General features: G+C 42.4%; 1 protein-coding gene across 6 annotated transcripts in view; it reads left to right on the plus strand.

The window, feature by feature from the left end:
* Positions 1-20,221, plus strand: part of magi1b (membrane associated guanylate kinase, WW and PDZ domain containing 1b) — an 82,524-nt gene that overhangs the window by 41,483 nt on the left and 20,820 nt on the right. For 5 of the 6 annotated variants that reach the window (XM_088308029.1, XM_088308024.1, XM_088308025.1 and 2 more), the window contains exons 3-12: positions 5,465-5,584; positions 6,019-6,258; positions 8,292-8,517; positions 8,854-8,936; positions 9,492-9,527; positions 12,042-12,099; positions 12,754-12,860; positions 13,699-13,812; positions 14,424-14,609; positions 14,739-15,401. In XM_088308029.1, coding sequence (XP_088164155.1) covers positions 5,465-5,584; positions 6,019-6,258; positions 8,292-8,517; positions 8,854-8,936; positions 9,492-9,527; positions 12,042-12,099; positions 12,754-12,860; positions 13,699-13,812; positions 14,424-14,609; positions 14,739-15,401 — 1,833 coding nt within the window. The remainder of the gene's footprint in view (positions 1-5,464; positions 5,585-6,018; positions 6,259-8,291; positions 8,518-8,853; positions 8,937-9,491; positions 9,528-12,041; positions 12,100-12,753; positions 12,861-13,698; positions 13,813-14,423; positions 14,610-14,738; positions 15,402-20,221) is intronic. The other variant, XM_088308026.1, reaches the window with a different exon arrangement.

A 20,221-nucleotide genomic window follows, 5' to 3' on the forward strand; every position in this document is an offset into this window, starting at 1 on the left:
CACTGAAGGTCTTTGTTTACGACCAGTCGGTTTTGGGTAGAATGTTAACAAACGCATGACTTGTTTGAGTCGACTAAATACTCCGTTTCGTCCCACAAGTCGTAAGCTTTATTATGCTACTCAACATTGGTGAAATATTAATACAATATAGTGCCAAATAGGAATCTATTTGCTTTCTGTGTTTTACGACATCATCAGGATTGTACTTTCAAAATGAGACCAGCCGTTCAACGGAAGTTTATTATGATTATTTCTTGACTATTAAGTTACAAAAAAGGTTTTTACGGATACAAGCCTGCTCTTCCTTTAGGTGGGAGAGTGCAAATCTACATTAGGTGAACGTAACAATGTACCGTTCGAACCGAAAATGCTCAATGCAAATTATCCACCATCCCTATTGCGTTACTACAAAATGAGGATATCATTACAGTATGTGAAAAACCTTTAGTGGGTCTGCGTATGTCCCTCCCCTGGTTAGGTTTATTTATTACATTGAAAACATTGTACTACAGTATATTTTTCTTTCACCAGCTCACTTGTTTCTAATCACTCCAAGGGAACTTCTCACTCTTGTTAAACACTAGTGAGGCCTTGAAAGTTTAGAATAACATGCTTGTACTGGAAAGACGGGAAAATGTGTGACTTGCGGATAAATTCAAGGACTTCACAAAGTACCTTGCCTCACGTAATGTCTAATTTGTTTCAAAATATTGGTTTAAAACGTGGATATAATATGGTTGGAATTTGGACAGCATAGCTGGAGCTGTAACAAAGTGCTTTCCGTATGGTGTAATATAAATTAGCAGGAAATTAGAAAACAAACTAGACAGGACAGAAGTGATCTCAAGGCGAAAGTGTCTTTTTTGCTCAGCGGGACATAGCATAGATCTGACTGTCATTCGCATCGCAAGGAAATTCCATGTTTTCCTAGGAGAGAACCTTGGGTCAACAAGTATAACGAAAACAGCAAGGGCCCCAAAACAGAACCTTGTGGAACACCATCCAACAAATGGGCAGAGCGGGACACATACGTTTGTGTACATAAGTTGTGTGTTTAGAGTGGTCCACATTTCACTACTTTTCTTAATATGACAGAGTGCATCGTGATTAAAAGCTGACTTCATGTATCTCGAGGTGAAACAATGAGGACACAGGAAGATGTTCAATGCGTTTTACTGCATATGGCATGCTGCTTTTAGACTCGCTCGTGAACTACTTCAATTCCTGTTCAGCCTCCCTTGCTCTCTCGCTCTCATTTTTCATGTATGCGTCATGTATGTTTTCTCTTGGGGACCAAGCCTTTGAGTCATGCGTCAAAATCATATTTCTATGCATGGAATCATAACGGTAGTTGTTAAGCCCGAGGAGAACATGGGATTGTAGTCTTCTTTCCTGCTTGTGTGACTTGGTAATTTTTTATTTATTTTTTTTAATTTTACAGTCAATTAGGTTAACTAAAGATGTGAATTTGCCCATGTAGCAAATGGTTTGTCTAAAATTCTGGTACATGCGGAGAAAAAACATAGCCCGCCGAAATAGACGCTTCCTTGAGATGCTGAACAGGATGAGTGGTTAATTGAAATGTAGTTTTTATTTTGGCTTCTAAAAACATTCTAGACAAAGAAAAATAATAAATGTGCGGAAGGGCGCAGTGCGCACATCCAAGCTCCTGTATTTTCAGAACACTGTGAATGTGTTGCTTGCAGCAAGCATGTGATGAACAGCATGTCCTTCCACTCTTTCTGGGCGTGATTTAAGAATTTGACGCTTCATTTGGAATTTCAGAACTGCCACATTGTGTTTTAGAGATCACCAAATGCTAACTTGTTACGCCCGAATCGTTGATAGCTGGCTAGCTAGCTAACCTAGCTAAACAATACAAATCCGCAACGACAACATTTCGCTTGGCGTCCGGTCTTATAAACTTCACTTTTATAAGTAGCTTTGTCATGAAGGGAGGACGGCAAATAAGTAACGAAAGAAAGACGGGAAAAAACATGCTAATTGCTAAGCTATCGGATAACTGATTTGGTTACAATTGTCACTTAGGTCTGGCTGTAACCACATTTTAGCGACGCGGGACCAACTTTGAACACCAAAATAGAAGCCAAATTAATGAATGTCTGGAGAGAAAATAAGACGCCCAAACTCTAGACGATTACACAAGAAATAGAAACACGTGAACACAAATCTATCTATCTTTGCAATCTATCATCACAATTTGCAAAATTGAGACTTTTTAGATCCGATTAAATTTAACATTAATTTAATAGACTTGCTTTCTTTACTTCGCTTGAAAACTTTGATTCAGACTGTAACCTCTTGTGCCATTATGAAGTTACAATAACGAAAATTCAATCCATATTATATTAGAGATTATAGTTATAATGTACAAGTAATGAGTAAGTTTTGCGATTGAACACTATGCATAATTATTTTCATATTATTACATAACATAGTCCAATAACAATCCCCACCGTCATTTGCAACTTCAGACAAATTGTTCTACAAGCGAATTTCTATAGGTTGGCAGCTTTTGGAGTTTACTGTAAAACGGAAACTCACTCACGTTTTGTTAGTCGAATGAGTACCAACTTTTGGAATCAATGAATAATGTTTATTAATCGTGATTTTAATGTCAATCAAAAATAATCCTGAAGATTATTCGCCCAAACCTACAGCATAGGAAAGGAATGGTTGTTTGCAGTGCTCTAAAACTGCACTGCATCATACAGAATGCTAATATTTTGTGCATATTCTGATGAAGCATTGCTGGCAAGTTGCCACAGCATGACCTCTAATGTCTCACCACTGGATTCTCTGATCCACTTTTTGAAATGCAAATGCTTTTTAACGCCGCCCACCCATGTTGGCGATGATGTTAAAGTTGTCAATGTCTCCCTTCCGCCTTCTTTAACCATCATGTAAAAAAAAAAAAAAAAGACAGCAACACTGTATTTTATTTCCTGAATACTGAAGCAGCAAAAGTAAAAACGGCGTCTAAAAAATACCTTTCAAACGAGGCAGTTGTTCGATGGTATCTTGCCATCTGCTGCAAGGAGACAGGAGGAAGGGCGATATTTTACGTCAGCATTAACAAGTGCCCTGCGTCACGCTGTGTTGCCTTTTACAGAAATGCATCGTTACCAGCGAAAGGCGCGAACGTTGCTTCTGCTACAGACCGCTTTCATTTGTTAGTTTGTCCCACTTAGACGGACTGTCGTGACCTCCAACGGGCGCCACGTCTTTCTCGTGTTTAGATTGCGATTTCAGCTTCGCATTACAACATAAAAAGGGTTTTGTTTCTCAAATGCTTTCTCCTTTCCCTTTTTTTTTTTTTTTTTTTTTTTGTGAGGGGAGGCGGCATCTAAGGGTCCATCTCAGCAGGAGTGTCGCTATGCATGGCTCTCATGACTCCCAACCTACACTCTATTTAACAGCTTGGTCAAAGGAGCTTTTGTGGGGGGGCATTGAATTAATTAAGTCTATAGAGATGACAGTGTCTAACCTCCTGGGTTTAAGCCAAGGTTCCACTTTTTATTTTTTTTGTTCATCCTATTTGCAACACTAGTCACATTTCCACTTCCTGTTTAGTTTCCTTTGAGTGTGTGGCATTGAATGAGTATACTTTTTTTCCCCCCCAGCTGATATGAATAGAATAGAATAGAATAGAAATCCCTTTATTGTCATTGTACTCAAGTGTGCAACGAGATTAGAGATATGTCCAAGGGGGGCAAACACCATTACAAACTTCATCACAAAGTATATTATTTTTATTTTAATTATTAATACATTGATCAGAGTCTGAATTATTTTATTTATTTATTCATCTATTTATTTATTTAGTTATTTTATTTTTAAGACTGATGCCAATTCCCATTTGGCAGAAAAATTGCAATAACCAATTAAATAGTCAATACTTTAAAAAAAAAAAAAAGAATAAATTAACTTATTTTTTGTGGGTTACTTAAAGCTTAAACCAACAAAGATATGAATTACAGGCTGACCATTTGACTGTTTTACAATATTTTGTCTTTTTAGTATTTGTTTAACTTTGCATTTCTCAAGGACAATAACATATCAGAGAGCACAAACGGATGAATTCCGCTTTAGATTCAGGCTCCAAATATATGCCGTGCATAAGCATCATGATGAGCGACGTTACTGGCAAAACATGATTTATGCGCGATGCCCCTTTAAACGTTAAACATCACATTTCTTCATATTTTCTTGACTTCAAAATAAAAGACACGTCATCTTTGACATATTATTCGGCAAAGGCCTAGCATCGGCTTTAAAACCTTAAAGCCTTCAATAAAAACCGAATCTGTGACAAAGGGCTGAGGGAACTGCCGCATGTGACCGATTCTGCAAGCCTCCGCCTGTGCAGCCCGCTTCGGCCTAACGTTGAGTTTGCATCCACACGTCTGTGATTAATCACTTGTGTCACTGAACATGGCTGCAGTGGGAGGCTGTCCCAAAGTCCCCCACATATCTATTTTTACCACTTTATTACCAACACACTTGTAACAGAATGATTGCGAGATGACGCTGCTTAATCGGAGGTTGGCGCTGACTTATTTGCGTTACGAATTATATTTATTCACAGAAATGAAACTAGCAGGTTTTAAAGCGGCCAATTGAAAGAGATGGCGACAAGTGTGCTTTGCTTTGCGTTCTGAAGTGTCGTAGCTGTAAGTCGCGTTTAGCGAGCAGCAGTTGTTGGAGGCAAGTCAGCGTCAGGTCTCGCCGTTTACATGCCAAGCTGTACTCGCACGGCGTCGCATATGGCAAATGTAGCACCTTCATGGGAGTCGTTCGTTGATACTTGACGTTCTGGAACGGTGTCAACAGACATTGTGCAACATTTACTGTCATGCGGCCATTCCCGACTCGGGTGTCGTGGCACCCTGGTGTTTTGTTAAAGATCGGCGCTGCTGCGGGAATTGATCCAATTTCACTTATTTCGTACAACAATGATTATTTATTAATCTTTTTCTTATTTTTGTTACTTCCTCTATCTATGCTAGCATAGTATAGTGATATAGCACAACAATTTCCAGTTGATAGCAGAGGGAATGTTTAAAAAAAATAAAGAAATAAATAATTCTCCCTGTGACTTTATCAGCTTTGTGTGTTATAAAATAGGCCCAGAGTTCATTCTGAATAAGTTAATTTGAGAGGAAGTTGAGCTGCAACGATCTTCAATATTCATACTTTTGCTGACATTTTTGATTGGTGTTGTGGCGTGCTATGAAATTCTTGGAATGAAAAATGGGCACCTTGGCTCGACAAAGGTTGGGGAACACTTTTTTCTTTGTTACAGTGGCTCTGAAAACTGAGTCATCTCTCTTTTTTTTTGTCATCTTTGTAAAGACTTTTTATGACAGCAAGACTTTCCAGAGTCCTCTTTTTTTTTCTCCGTTTCTTTTCTTACTTTGTACTCTCTTCTCTGAATGCTCAGGTACAACCCGACCCCCTCGTGAAGGAGAAGTGCCGGGTGTAGACTACAACTTCCTTTCAGTTCAGGACTTTCTGGAGTTAGAGAAGAGCGGGACCCTGTTGGAAATCGGAACATATGAAGGTAAACTAAAATCCAGTTTTGAAATGCGATGCCGGAGGTCGCCCCTCCCTAAACGCCGATCACGCATTGTGCATAGGGCCCGATCATCCGTAGGGGGGCCCCATTTTGTGCGCGGGGAGGCATTATGTCATCATCGATCGAGCGAGCGAGCGCCCCTTGCCATGCGTGAACGCTCCGACAAGCATAGTCATCAAACCCCCCCCCCTGCATTTGTTTCACATTAATACTCTAAAAGAAAATCAGTCGCATTCCATCAGACAAACGTAAAACTCTATTTGCAAACAAAGGCTTTGGCAAATCCCCCCCACACGCACACGCGCGCGGGCCAACACAAACGTTGACCCCTCCCTTCTTGTCTTCTTACCAAAATACCCTTATTTTTCTCTTTTATTGTAATCCTGCTCCCCACCACCCCCTCCTCCTTGGTTGCCTAGGAAACTATTATGGGACACCCAAGCCGCCGGTGCAGCCCCATGGTGGGAAAGTGATTACCAATAGCAGAGGCGGTGATGCCCCACGGCCAGACGGGCTCAGCGGTAGCCTGCCAGGCTCGCAAGAATCCACGCCCCGACGCACCAAGTCCTACAATGACATGCACAATGCTGGAATAGTGCCTGGAGAACTGCCGCCGGAGGACGACGAGGACCTCCCTGACATGAACAGTAGCTACACCGGTATTTCTGGCACGACTGTCAAAGCTGAAAATGAGCCTCTTTCAGAAGTTACAAAGTTTTACAGAAACGTATGAAACAATTTTAGTTTCTTTCTGAATTTCAGTTTTTCGTTTAAAGAAGGACGAAAGCAAGGTGCATACAAACACTTTTTGACATTCAGTCTGTGATGTGTTTGTATCAAATGACAAAAGTCACTCATTTTGCCAATTGGCCCACGGTGAATTCAACCCCTGCATAAAATTGTCTTCTTACTACAAAACTAAGATTTCAAACGCTCTCTCATCCAAACAGCTTTTCATATTCACTATATATAGACTTAACTTGATATTCACGTCTGAGTTTGTGCTGGTGCCATTGCTTTAATCTTGTGTGTGCATAAACTTCAGGGAAAAAAAAACCTCTTCAACAGCAACCTGACCAAAAAAAAAAAGTCATGGTCTGTTTAATGTAGACTATAAGACTGGAATGGGATTTATCGTCATGCCGCTGCGTTTCGAAGGAATCAGCGGGAGGGTTCGAGTGGTGACGGGGGAAAAGTGGGAGGCGATCAGGAAATGAAAGCAAAAGGGGGAGTGGTTGAGAAGGCGTAAAGGGGGCACGCGTGAAAAGAATGTGACTGCAGAGACGCACGGAGGCGACGAAGGAGGATGAGCTAAAAAAAAAAATTAAAAAAAATTAAGGAATTGTGGCAGAGCACTTGAAGACAGAAAAGCTTCTTTGATTGGTGAGTAGAGGATTTCTCTGAGTTTGACTCAGTCTGTCTTTATCCACCAGCCAAAAAGATGAAATGCTGCCATCTGGCGGCAAGCTAGTTCATTTCAAGTGGTGCATGAGCGATGAGATTCGGCTTCTGTTTTGTGAAAAAGGCTTGCTGTTACTTTAGTGCTGTGAATATATTTCTACTATTTCGTCTGATGTGTTAGTAGGTCAAACGGGCTGTGTCAGAAAGTTGAGCCAGCCTTAAGCTGTTTTTGCAATGTGTTCTCGAGAGGTGGCACCCAAAAAGTTGTTTATTTGCCGTCTGTGCCTGCGTGAGCTGCGAAGGTGCCAGTCAAGTGTGAGAACGAGATAACAGGAAGCAAGGTGATCGCACTCCATGGGCCTCGCTACAACGTGTGAACTGCCCACTCAGCCGTCTTAATTTAAGTGAATGGCCGTAGCAAGCTGTTGTCTGCTAAGAGCACAAAACTTGAGTCAGCGACTCGTTTTCATTCGCAGCATCGCCAATTACAAATTCTCATCTGGTCTGGTCTTTAAGTGCCGATGAAGGACATTTATTTGACAGAGGAGATATTAAATCAATTCAAATTTTATTTATATAGCACGAGTCATACATTGAATGCAGCTCAAAGTGCCAACATCCCAATTACAATAAAAAAAAAAAAAAAAGGAAGCGATTTAAAAACTGATGTAATGCATGCCTGCCCTCTGGTCCTCGTCAGCACCCGTGCGGCTGAGTTCTGGAGTAATTGTAAACTGGAAACTCTTTTTAGGAAGACCAGATAGCAGGGCATTATTATAATTAAACGACAGGAAATAAAAGCATGCATCAGCACCTCCGTGTTAGCCTCAGCAAGAAGCGAGCGCACTCTGGCGATAAGGTGATAAACAAAAAAAAAAAAGTAATCTTGGTTACATTTTTAATGCATGGAACAAAACTTGACGTTCCGGTTCTTCCCACATTGTGATAGTTTTAAATCTTGTAGCGTTGGTAATAGTTTCTCTCTCTGTCCTGATAACTAAAACCTCATTTTTTCCCCCCAATTGAGCTGTAGGAAATTCTCGCCCATCCATGACTTATATGAAATGCAATTTAAAAGGGTATCAATAGGCCTTGCGTCATCAGGAGACACGGTATTATCCAGCTGTGTGTCATCAGCGTAGCTGTGGAAGCTGATGCCGTGTCTCCTGATGACGTCGCCAAGAGGAAGCATGTGAAGATTAAAAAGTAATGGGCCTAAAATTGAACCTTGGGGAACCCCACATTTAATTTCATGGCTTTGAGAATGCACTTATTTTTTTGGCTCTACCAGGAGAATCAAGTGAATTAGACGAGATTCATCGCTCGGTGAGACCCTTCACCCCTCGCCAGAGTGAGCCATCCTACCTTGGGACGACCCCCTTACCACCGGCCACCACGGAGAGCACTCAGCAGACTCACCCTAATCTGAGCCATCCTCCCGCGGAGGACCCTCAGGGACCTCTGCCTGACAACTGGGAGATGGCCTACACTGAGAACGGAGAGGTCTATTTTATAGAGTAAGCATTGCAAATCCGGGCTACAATTACCACAAACTGCATACAGCAAAGTATAAATTATAATGCGCTGAATTACTCCATTTTATTTCCGCCACTGGTTGCACAAAACAAAATCATCTGGATTTCGACGTATGTATGTCTGCGACTGATTACAGATTTTATTTTTTGCTACCACTTAATGGAAAAAAATGAAATAAATTCAAATTTTCCGTTTGTATATCCACAGCTGGTCATTCCAAAAAAAGTCTTCATACTCTGCATCGATCTAAGAAGTCGATCTGTTAAAAAGAACATTTATGTTGTTGGTTAACTGTTAACCGTGTGTTCTTTTTTCAGCCACAATACAAAAACCACTTCTTGGATAGACCCTCGGTGCCTGGACAAACCTCAGAAACCCCTGGAAGAATGTGAAGATGACGGTATCAATCTTTGTCTTTTCGTGGCGTGTTGTGTTTTTGGTTATTGCGACTCTGCTCAGTCCTCAAGTCCGGTGAAAGACTCCAAATAAACAGCAGGGCTTCATTCCAGTCTCAGAGCCGCAGTTTCCAATGACATATTTTCATTTGTTTATGTTTTTGTCAAGTGAAAAAAAAACAAGATGGCTCCCTGAATGCAATTTCTCTTAATCTGAGCAAAATTTCCCACAGATAAATGCAGGAAAACAAACAATGCCTTTCTTAAACTTAATGTGCACCACATATATGCCTTACATATGACTAATATATTTCCTTCATTTGCTTTTTCTCCGGTAACACGTTGTTTGAAAATTCATATTTCCTTATTCACAGGGATTGTGTCACAACTCACACATGTATTCTTATTTTGCATTGAGGCAATACAGTACTGGCTTTGATTAACTCTTGCCACCTTGTGGCAAGATGTTGTTATTACAGCTGACTAATGCACTTGTACGTCGCTGCTCTTTGTCTTCTTCTCTTGGACCTGTGATTCTGCCGTGTTCTCCTGCTGAGTAGAAGGGGTTCATACAGAGGAGCTGGACAACGATCTTGGTGCGTAACTCACATCTCAACACCAATTGCATCTTGGTTGTCGGCACATTAAATCCAGAATCACAAAATGATTTTATTTTTATTTTATTTTTTTACAAAGAAAAATAACAAGAATAACAGTTACAACATATGTAATAATATAATAATTAAATAAATAAATAAACTACAACAACCCTGCCATTTTAATAAGCTTTAAAAAAATGTTTGCATGAATGAACCTCAAAAACTCACCCCTGGATGTGAGAATAATTTTTACCACGCCCCGCTGAATTTTTGTGTTGTCGTCATCCCTTGAAGCGGCATCATCCAAGAACACAAAATCCATTATGATTTGACGTTTAATCATTAGTGTTAGCTGAAGCAGCCTATGGCGTTCGGCACCTGCAAGCTCATTAATAACCGCAGCAAACGGGGCTCTGCGAGCCGGCGACGCTGACAATTGACTTTAGTCTGGTTTAGCAGCTGCTTTTTGTTGAGCGTCTTAAACAGCAGCCATATTAAAAAAAACACAAAAAACAAACAATCATCAGATCAGATGAACCTCCTTCCCAAAAGACAGCTCCCCACTGGATGAGCATACTCGATAATTATCGATTGGAACAATCCAATACAGGTCGGCGAAGGAATGCAATTAAGCGCAGATTTGAGAAGATGAGCAGTCTGCGGCACTTTATGAATGCACAAATTCTCTCTCTGAGGCTTATGTTTCCTCAAGAGAAATCAATCACCGCACTGTATCAAGAGAATGAGATGCAACCAAAAACATGTTATTCATCACCGCTGGCTCCCCCCCTCGACTTTGGAATATGTTCCGGCGAGTAGATGCTGAGTGCTTGCACTGAAGGACAAAAGGCGTCACGGGGGTGAGCAAATGGTGGAATGGCGCTGCACGCGTACCCCGGTATTCGTCCTGGAATGGAGCTGGCTCAGTGTGAAATCACACGGGTGATTACAATTTTTGCGTCACGGCATTCTGTTTAATGTTCCACTTGACTACTTTTGGATTGTGATTGGCCACGCTCGCCTCGACACTGTAACCTTGCGCTTCTGACCTTCTTCGTTGGATGCAGTTGTGCCGGTATAAAATAAGTAGATTTGTGTTTTGTTTTTCAAATAAAAAAATGGTCAAAAAGAAAAAAGGGAAAATGGCAAATAGTAGTGTCATTCACAAACATGGAAACACCATAAATATTTTTTTTTTTTTAATTCGCCAAGGGTGAGGAGATATATTTTTTTAATTGAATGCAGTAAAAAACAGCCAGTGGTTTTCAACTAACACAGTCAAATGAAAATCACTTTCACAGTACCGTAATGATATTCCATTAGGGCCGGGTATCGATTCAAATTTCCAAAAACGATTTGATTCGATATACAATTTTCAATTCACGATTCACTTTGATTCATTTTTGATTCAGGCAAGTATTTTACGTAGTACCGATTTTATTTTTGCATGAGAGGCATTCTCAGAAAAACAAATATTGCCATTAGTACAAACTGCTTGTGGAAACTCGGTGCATTAATAAAACTATATTTTTTTTTAGTATAAATTGAAACCAATGCAGTCAATTCCATGAATCATGCACGTTTTATTGAACATGACCTGACCAAAACCATAAATACATCCGCCTTCATGCTTGTTGGCGCTGACTTCACTGATTCCGCCATTTTATTTTGATACACTACGATCGTGTAGTGACAAGATCTCACGTGAAGCGTGAAGTCATTTAAATTTTCATTCTTCAAAGTATTGATATGGTTTTATGAATCGATATCAGGCTACGAAAAGGAAAATCGATTCAAATCGATTATGGCGAATTTTGCAGCCCAGCCCTACATAATAATAATAACATTTTTGCCTGAATTTTTTTGAAGTCCAACATGGTTATAAGGCGATCATGTGTCAGAGCTGGTTATTATCGCAGATGTGATGCTTCTCACAATCAGTCATGGTGTTGATCACGTTTGACCTTTTGTGGGCATCCTCACTTGACTCCACTTCATCTTCCTCGTTGCAAGGAAGAGCATGGATGTGCGGAATTGTCAGAAAAGATGCTTCTGGGGAAAATGAGTAAATGCTGATTGTGCGTCTGCTCGGCATACACTGAAAATGATTAGGTCGCGACACACCCCCCGGAGTTCTCTCAAACAGTGTTCATTATAGTGGCTGTTTTTGATCTGACCCCTCTCTCTGACGCCCCCCACCACCGCCTTTCAAATAAGCCCCACCCCCCCCCCTCCTGCCCTTTTGCCCAAAGGTGCCTTGTTCGGGTTGTTATCTGATGTGTGGAAATGTCAGCAGTGTGCAGGAACACGGGGACAAGCAGACGGCAATGAATGCTGAGGGGGTCACTTTGGCCCTGGAGACTGACTTGACACATAGATACAGTACAATGCCGAGGCAAAAGGTTCCCGACTGGCCTCGCCTCGACTCGCTCAATACATGTCATCTGACTGCTTGATGCTGTTGTACATTTTCCTTTCTCACCAGGACGCTCTTGTTTTATTCTCTTGTAGAACTTCCACCCGGTTGGGAGAAAATAGATGATCCGGTGTATGGGGTCTACTATGTTGAGTAAGTCTGTCAATCACCAAGTGCACATACACGCACACACCCCCACACACAAAATGAGTGAATGCACTGGGTGCGAAACAAAAAGCAAATCTTTGTTCTGGAATTGGTAATGGGTTCGGTTATTACATGCGCCGCCACATTTGGCGCCAGCTATTTTGGTCTTTTTCTGTAATGTAGGCCATTTACTTTGTGTCGCTGTCATTTTGAAATGCATGCAGTGTTGATGTGTGTGTGTGTGTGCACGTGCATGCTTCCCTTGTGTGAGACCTTTGAGAACAAGCATGAATTCAAATAGGTTTCATTCGTTTGCTGCTCATTCGTGATGTTGCTCAAATAGCTCTCAGGCCATCCAAACTACATTTCACAGTCCCCGTGTGTGTCTGCCGTTTTTGTCTGATGCACTTATGCCAAATCTCTGTGGGTGTTTTTTTTTTTTTTCGCACATAATGGGGTGTTTTTTTTTCTACACAGTTTTTGGGTACAAGTCTGCATGTAGTCGGATACATAACTTGACTTTTTCTTCTGACATATATCCTATCACCCATTTTTTGCATCACACTTGTTTTCAAATTTTCCTTTTAATCATTCCTCCCGTCTCACCCTTTGCCCTCTTCTCCCAAATCTATGTCCACGTTGCCTACTTTCGGTTTGAAGTCATATCAACAGGAAGACCCAGTACGAGAATCCCGTATTGGAGGCTAAGCGGCGCAGGCAAGTGGAGCAGCAACAGCCGCAACTGCAAAGCCAGCAGCCACCCGACGGTGAGCACCACACCAGAGCTTCATTTCCTTTCGTTCTATCCAAACAAAGTGATTTTGTATTCACGTGAGAGCTTCTGCCTGCTGTCGCTCTGGTTTTTATATACATGCTGCGCAATGTTATGCTGCCAACTACTTCTTTATGATTTGTGCCATGCAGCCATTTGGACTTTGTGTTTGCTGGATTCTGTTGGGAGAAAGTCAACTCGGTCTCGTTGACAATTTGTTTCTTAATTGATTAAAGTAACGAGAACGCTAACAATGTGGCCAAGCTTTATTCATTTGCATAAAGTCTTATAGAGCGAGTAATTGTGTATGCATAGAAACCGTCCCATCAAGCGCCGCCCTTTTGCGCACTCGGCAGAAATTGTTGGATTGCAACTCGATTACCAGCTGGCTTTTCTCCCGTCTGAAACTTCAATCCCTTCCGCCAACTCTCAATACGGTACCTTCAAGCAGCGCTTTCAAGCACTTTTTCACCCCGCCATTGATTATACAGTCCCTCGCTCTTGGAATATTAATGACGGTCGTCGTGTGGCCTGCGCCGCGATACAGTTTACAAGGTCATTAATCAAAGATGCGATGACGAAACGGGACATTGCATTTTTATGCATTGTTATTCAACAGAGAGACGGCAAGTGTTAAAAGTTTCATGGCGTCTGTACAGCCCATTTTAATCTTGAGCATACACGCTTAATTGTTGCTCAGTGGGGAGATGTGAAATCAAAGTGTTGGTTTTAGGCCTGTATAATTTTTATCCTATTCTATTTAAAGCACTTTTTCTTTGCATCACAGTCTGTGTGAAGGCATTGTCCCAAAACGATGTCACTTTCTTTTACAGAATGGATTGAAGACTCAACGTTTGCTGGGGCCCCTCTGACAAGTTATACTGCCAACCACCAAGAGACCTACAGGGACCCTCCAACTGGGCCCACCGTGCCAATGGGACAGAAACGTAATTTTTTCTTTTTTTATTTTGCCGTTGAACAGACCACTCATTTAATCGCCATCTGTTTTCAATGGCGGTTTTTAAAATTTATTTATTTTTTTTTTTATAATGTCATAGCTGGATAGACAGATTGATATATATCGATTGTGGGGATGTGCATCTCGATACAAGGGATGCAGTGTTGTTTTCATCAAGACAAAAATATTTTGCTAACGCCCCTTGTTTTTTCTCATGACGATAACGAGACGATATGGCCCGCGACCTCATTTTATGTGGCCCGCAAAGAGCAAATCATGTGTGACAACTTCCTCACCCTGTGCTTCTCTTCTTCTTGTATGCAAACTGCGGTCGAGTTTTTTTTTACTTATTTATTTCTTTTTAGTATGATTGACTGTTTCTGTTACTTTACTGCACATGTTCATATTGTATGTGTGCGCTGTATTCCAAATCAATATCAATCAAGCCAAGCTACCAAATAACACGCCCTGCCGACTCGAAAAGTATCGCTTGGGTGACACAAATAGAATCCCAAGCCGAGTGATTCACTTTTAGCTTTCGCAATGGTACATCTGTTGCATTGAAATGTAATTACCGGTAACTCAATGTTTTATTTTCAGGAGGAAAGCCTTTCTTTACCCGGAACCGATCTGAACTAAAGGGGACTTTCATCAATACCAAGCTGAAAAAGAGTCGCAGAGGTTTCGGTTTCACTGTAGTGGGAGGCGACGAGCCAGATGAATTCCTGCAAATCAAGAGTCTAGTCCTTGATGGGCCCGCCGCCCTCGACGGCAAGATGGAGACAGGTTAGGGCACGCTATTGATCAAAGATGGAACACGGCTTTAATGAGATTTTTTTTTTTGTCTGGCTGCTGATTACGTACAAATGAGTGAAAAGATGGACATCTCATGTCTTCCTCGTTTTCCCTCCCAAGGTGATGTAATAGTGAGCGTCAATGACACCTGCGTGCTCGGCTACACCCACGCGCAAGTCGTGAAGATCTTCCAGTCGATCCCGATCGGCTCCATGGTCAACTTGGAGCTGTGCCGGGGTTACCCATTGCCCTTTGACCCCGATGACCCCAACACAAGCCTGGTTACCTCAGTCGCCATCCTCGACAACAAAGAGCCCATCATCGTCAATGGTCAGGAGGCCTCCAACAATACCTACGATTTGCCGCCCAGTCACAGCAGTCAGAACAACAACAATGGCTCCACCAACGGCCTGGCGGCCCTCAATGGCCTCCCGCGACCTCACAGCCCCTCGGCGGAGGTGGCCTCCGACACCGCATCGCAACATGGCTACCCCAGCGACGTGGTCACTCTGGCCTCATCCATCGCAACGCAACCGGAGCTCATCACTGTACACATGGAGAAAGGAGACAAGGGCTTCGGCTTCACCATTGCCGACAGCCTCGGAGGTGGGGGGCAGAGAGTAAAACAGATTGTGGACTATCCGCGCTGCCGCGGCCTCAGAGAGGGCGACATCATTGTGGAGGTGAACAAGAGGAACGTGCAGAGCATGTCTCACAACCAGGTGGTGGACTTGCTGAGCAAGTGTCCGAAAGGCAGTGAGGTCACCATGTTGGTGCAGAGAGGTGAGCCAATGCTTTTTTTAAATTATTTTTTTATTTCTCTGGACACATGAAACATTACCAGCAGAAATTTGTGCGATGTCAAAAGAACAACAGCAGGTGAAGAATTGTTGAAAATGCGAAGGAGGGAAGCGCTTCAAGGGTTGAATCCTCAATTACTCTTAAGTCTTCTTGAACGCACCTCCATTATCTCTGTCCTCTGTCTCCTTTTGTTTGTGTTGAGCATTTCTGGCATGCTTTAAGCATCTAGCCCCGCCCCTCCCACTTGTCCTGGAATTTTCGACCTTTTTTCTTCTAGTATCAGTCAACTATTAAAACAGGCTTGTGAATGCAGCAATTCAACACCCGCAGCTGGCTTTTGACTGCAAATGAATGGAAACAAATCAGCAGTGAATTGGGGTGGGGGTGGGTGAATAAAAGTCAAATTCAATGAAATTTACCTTTGTTCGCTTTCAGACCTCCTGAGCCCTAAAATTACAATTTGATACAAATTGGACCATTTCCTCTGTCAAACTGGCCTTACTTAGCTTTGGGACTAGTTAAGACAATTTTGTCTGTGTTTGTGCTTATGTGTGGGTAAGTGTGTGTGCGTGTGTGTCTTTGCGAATGTAGTTAGTTGATTTCTTTAATGGCCAAAACTGTTAGAGGAAGCTCATCGGATGAAAGGCAGTCAAATAATCGGTTGCCATGTCGTTTGCTTGTTTGCTTGTTTCTCCTTTTCTTTTACCCCGTCTTGAATTTTAACACTTTGTGAGTGTTATTTACTTTAACATGCAAGAGTACACAATTCAGATGACATGAAAGAGACTGATCTGTTAGCATGTCGCGAATAAATGGAGCATTGCAATGGAACCAGCATTGCTAAATGCATGTCGATTTTAAAATGGAATTGTTCAAATTACAATCCATTCAGTCCGCTTGCTCCTCTTAGATCAAAAGTAGAAATGCAAACATATTTTATTTTATTTTATTTTATTTTATAGTGATGTCATTAGCACCTGAAATGGTGAATTTGAAATCATAATGATTTTGTTTGCCAGTTTCTTACGTCGTTTCTGGACCACTAAATACTTACTTTAAATGACATTTTGACCAGGGCATGATATTATTTTTGAACTGCATATTTTGCACATGCACAGATTAGCATTTATGTGAAAATATCCCCGTGCCTTAATTACACGCGCGCTTTCCACTGTCTGCCTTTTTCCGTCCCGCTCTCTCCTTTGGCAGCAAGGCACGCTGGCCTCTAATTGGGGTCCTGATGTCAGCTTTGCTTATTTAATACATGCATCTTCTTCCCTCGCTCTCACTTTTTGCACACTCTGCTTCCATCCATCAAAGATTTCTTCTCCGTCAAGCAGCATTTGGGTGTGCACGTGTGTGTGTGTATGTACCCCACATACGACACACACTGCAGCCCACAATTGTAAAGACTCACGCATCCATTGTTAGACTTGAAACTGTCGTAACCAGCCGTCTTAATTGGTGGAGAACGAGCATTCTTCCTTCCCTTGCTGCTTTTCTGTTCCTTCCCCCTCCCTAGCCCCCCGCTGTTCCGTACATCCCACCCATTCGCCCACGTAGTCGCCGGTGGCCGTGGCCCGGCCTCCCCACGTCCGCTCATTATGGCAGCTCTGCACAATAGTGCTCCATCTTTGACTTCCTTACTGCCGTCTCGCAGTCCACACATCAGCTCGTGACTTCAGCGTCTCAGTCATCCGTCTGAGGACTACTCACGGTCACGTCTTCTTTTTTTTTTTTAGGAATTGCTTTCAATTGATTTCTTATTTAAACTCTTTGAACAAGGACGAATGTGATGGTCATGCACAATTTATTTAATTTTTTTACAATCAAAGCGCTGGTATGCATTTCATGATTCATACACTGCTCTATCATGCTGATATTTTCAGATCTAATTCCCCCTCCTTTGATGCTGTAATGTCATGTATTTAGCCTTGTTGTGTCCCGATTATACAAAATGCAAATTCCCCCGCCACTATTCCACCATATATGGAAAAGTTAGCCGGTCCATTATGGATGCATTCATCTGCTGAATAGCCCTTTGTCAGCAAAATCTAGTTTGGGTGTTGTTGAAATATCACCTCTCACTATCCCGGTAGCTTGTCATTAGTCATTAACATGAAGCCAGGTTGTTTCTGCTTCCCGCTTTTTTTTTTTTTTTCTATGTGAGGTTACGGCCCTCCAATGAATGTTAAGTACTTTTGTTTGGCTCAAGCATCTGCCTGTGGTCTGTCACGGAGAAAGGCCGAGAAACAGTTGCAAGAAAGTAAAGAGATGAACGTGAAGCAGAGGTGTTGAAACGGGTCTTCTGTCTTCGGTAAATAACGAATCAATTACCGGAAAACAAGTCCAAGACCTGCAGATGATGCGTATGATACTCTCGGGCGCCCTCATTGACAAAGCAGCATTTTACAATATAACACCCGAGGGTGCGTTTCCTATTGCTTCCCTGTGATTATTCCCTCCTTTGCCCAAAAGTGCACTTAAAAAGAGATTGATCGCACCCTTGAAGAAAGCAATGTGTGTTTTCTTTGTCGGTCCTGGAGGTGTGCCTAGAATACGATTGGGGGAGGGGGGGGGGGGGGGGAGAAACCGGTGGATCTTTGCCTGTGTAGTTCTGCCGTAATGAAGAACAAATTCACAAATGGCGTCGGCGCGTTCTCTCATGCGAACTTTATATAACCCGCATAAAAATAAATAAATAAATAAAATTACAGTTACCGGCATGCCCATTCACAAGAGCTATGCAAAGCCGACAGTCGAGTGCACTCACAGGAGATAAATGTGGATGATGAGTCCCAGTGCAGACCAAAGCAGGAAATCAATTCACTGTACGGGCAGGAAGCATCGTTCTTGCCCACTTTGCATTAAAAATTCTGCTGACTGCACCTTCCAATGGCACCATAACCAAAAGCATTGCGGTTGCGTAAAGAAGCGGTCGGGGAGCCGCCTGGCCACTCGATGCTCACAATTCACCTCTGCTCACTTCCGATGCTGGAGGCTTGAGCTGGTGAATCACTGCTTATTGCACAGGGCAAGGTGAGTCTTCCACAGCTCAGCCAATCTCGCGCCGACTTCACACCTCCACAGCTACCGGTTGAATCGTAAATCTTTTGTTTCCATGACGATGCTCGGCTGCTAATCTCCTGCGGGGTCTCCCGGGTGGAGAGATGTGTGTGCGTGTGGGAGGAGGGGATTTCACCCCTTTAAAAAAAAAAAAAAAAAAAGAAATATCCAAAAGTTAGCATCGACCTTCAAAACGAAATTCTGTGTTTTGAATCACAGCATTCGTTCGACAATAGACAAATGCCCCAAAAATGAGCTGTCCGTTTTCTGTGTTTCTCGAAAACATGAGCTGTCACATCCAGACATCAAGGAGAACGACGAGAGCCTTTTGCCTCCTGTACCGTACAGTGGTGAGCAACTCGCCACGGCAACTGTTGCTGGGAGACCTTGTGTCAGTCCCCCCCACAGGAAGCGGGCCCTTCATTGCTATGGTGACAGCTCCCGACTGTTGGCGGCCGCTGCCAATTTCGCCAATTTGTGCGTGTAGACGCTGTGGAGCGACACCATAATCTGCTGATTAGCGACCGCGGCTGTGCCAGTCGGGCCTCAAACAAAATAGTGTAACACTTTATTTAGCATGGGTATTTATGAATCTGTTGAACATGACTTGACCGGTTCACCACAAACCTGTTTTCGCGTCGTCTTCTTCCTCACGGGCATGTTTCTGTTTGTAACCGTCAGTGGCATTGTCACGCTGCATGTGACACTCTCTGTTTTCACTCTCCGTGCATTTATTCCCCTGTCTCTGACACGAGCTTATTCCCCGCGCTGTGTGACAAACTATCAAGCTGTTGATATACGGCTTACTTTGAAATTCTTTTTTTTTTTTCTTTCAGTGAAATACATCTGATAGGCCATTAATCCCCCAAATGAGATATATTAAATGTGGTGCCTGAAGGGTGCACATTTTGAGTAGTCCATTATTCACCGTCAATATTGCATAAAATAAAGTTTTGTTTTTCAGGGCAGCGGCTTTTAAGACGGCATATGATGGAAGATGGACTTTTTAATGTTTGTAGACAAATATGTGGGCCTCGAGAGTGCCTGCCCACCCATCAAGTGTGAAATTAAACAACTAAATAAATCTTTTCCTTCTGCCCATTTCTAAGAAGGTTTTTGAGCGAGCTCTTCTACACGCACACACACACGCACACACGCACATTGACACACACAAGAATGGGGCTAATTCACAATATTCGCCTCACGCACGCAAAGTTTCTCAACCAACGACTTGGCAGTTAAAGTTCCAGAGCAAAGCAACCAGTGATGCGACATGCCAAAACCAAAAGATAAGCAGAGCTGCAATGTTGTCGCAACATTGTTGTTTGCTACCTCTGTTAGTTATACAGTCACCTCCACATATTTGTGGTTCGCCATTTGAAAAACTGCCTTTTCACCGATTCTTTTTGGGAACTTTGGGAAGTGAGTGGATGGGCTTCATTTATCCAAGTCATAGCGTTGTCTGGTGCCCTCTTGTGGAATTTATGTGCAATTGTAAATGTTTTTGTTTGCGCGTCAACTACTTACAGATTTTCGGTATTCATGGCAGAGCCTCAGTCTTTTCCTCCACGAATAGCAGGGGAACACAGTAATAATGTTTGGCTAAATTGTCTACGTGTGAGTGGCGGGTGTTTGTGTTTGGCGATGTCATAGGCTACACCGCTACGTTAATTGATAAGTGCATTTTAATGACTTCGCAATGAATTGCCTCCAGCCATTACGATACATTGGAGTCT

Source organism: Idiotropiscis lumnitzeri, chromosome 11 (genome assembly GCF_059441095.1).
Source record: "Idiotropiscis lumnitzeri isolate Australia: NSW breed Sydney's pygmy pipehorse chromosome 11, RoL_Ilum_1.0, whole genome shotgun sequence".
Taxonomy (NCBI): domain Eukaryota; kingdom Metazoa; phylum Chordata; class Actinopteri; order Syngnathiformes; family Syngnathidae; genus Idiotropiscis; species Idiotropiscis lumnitzeri.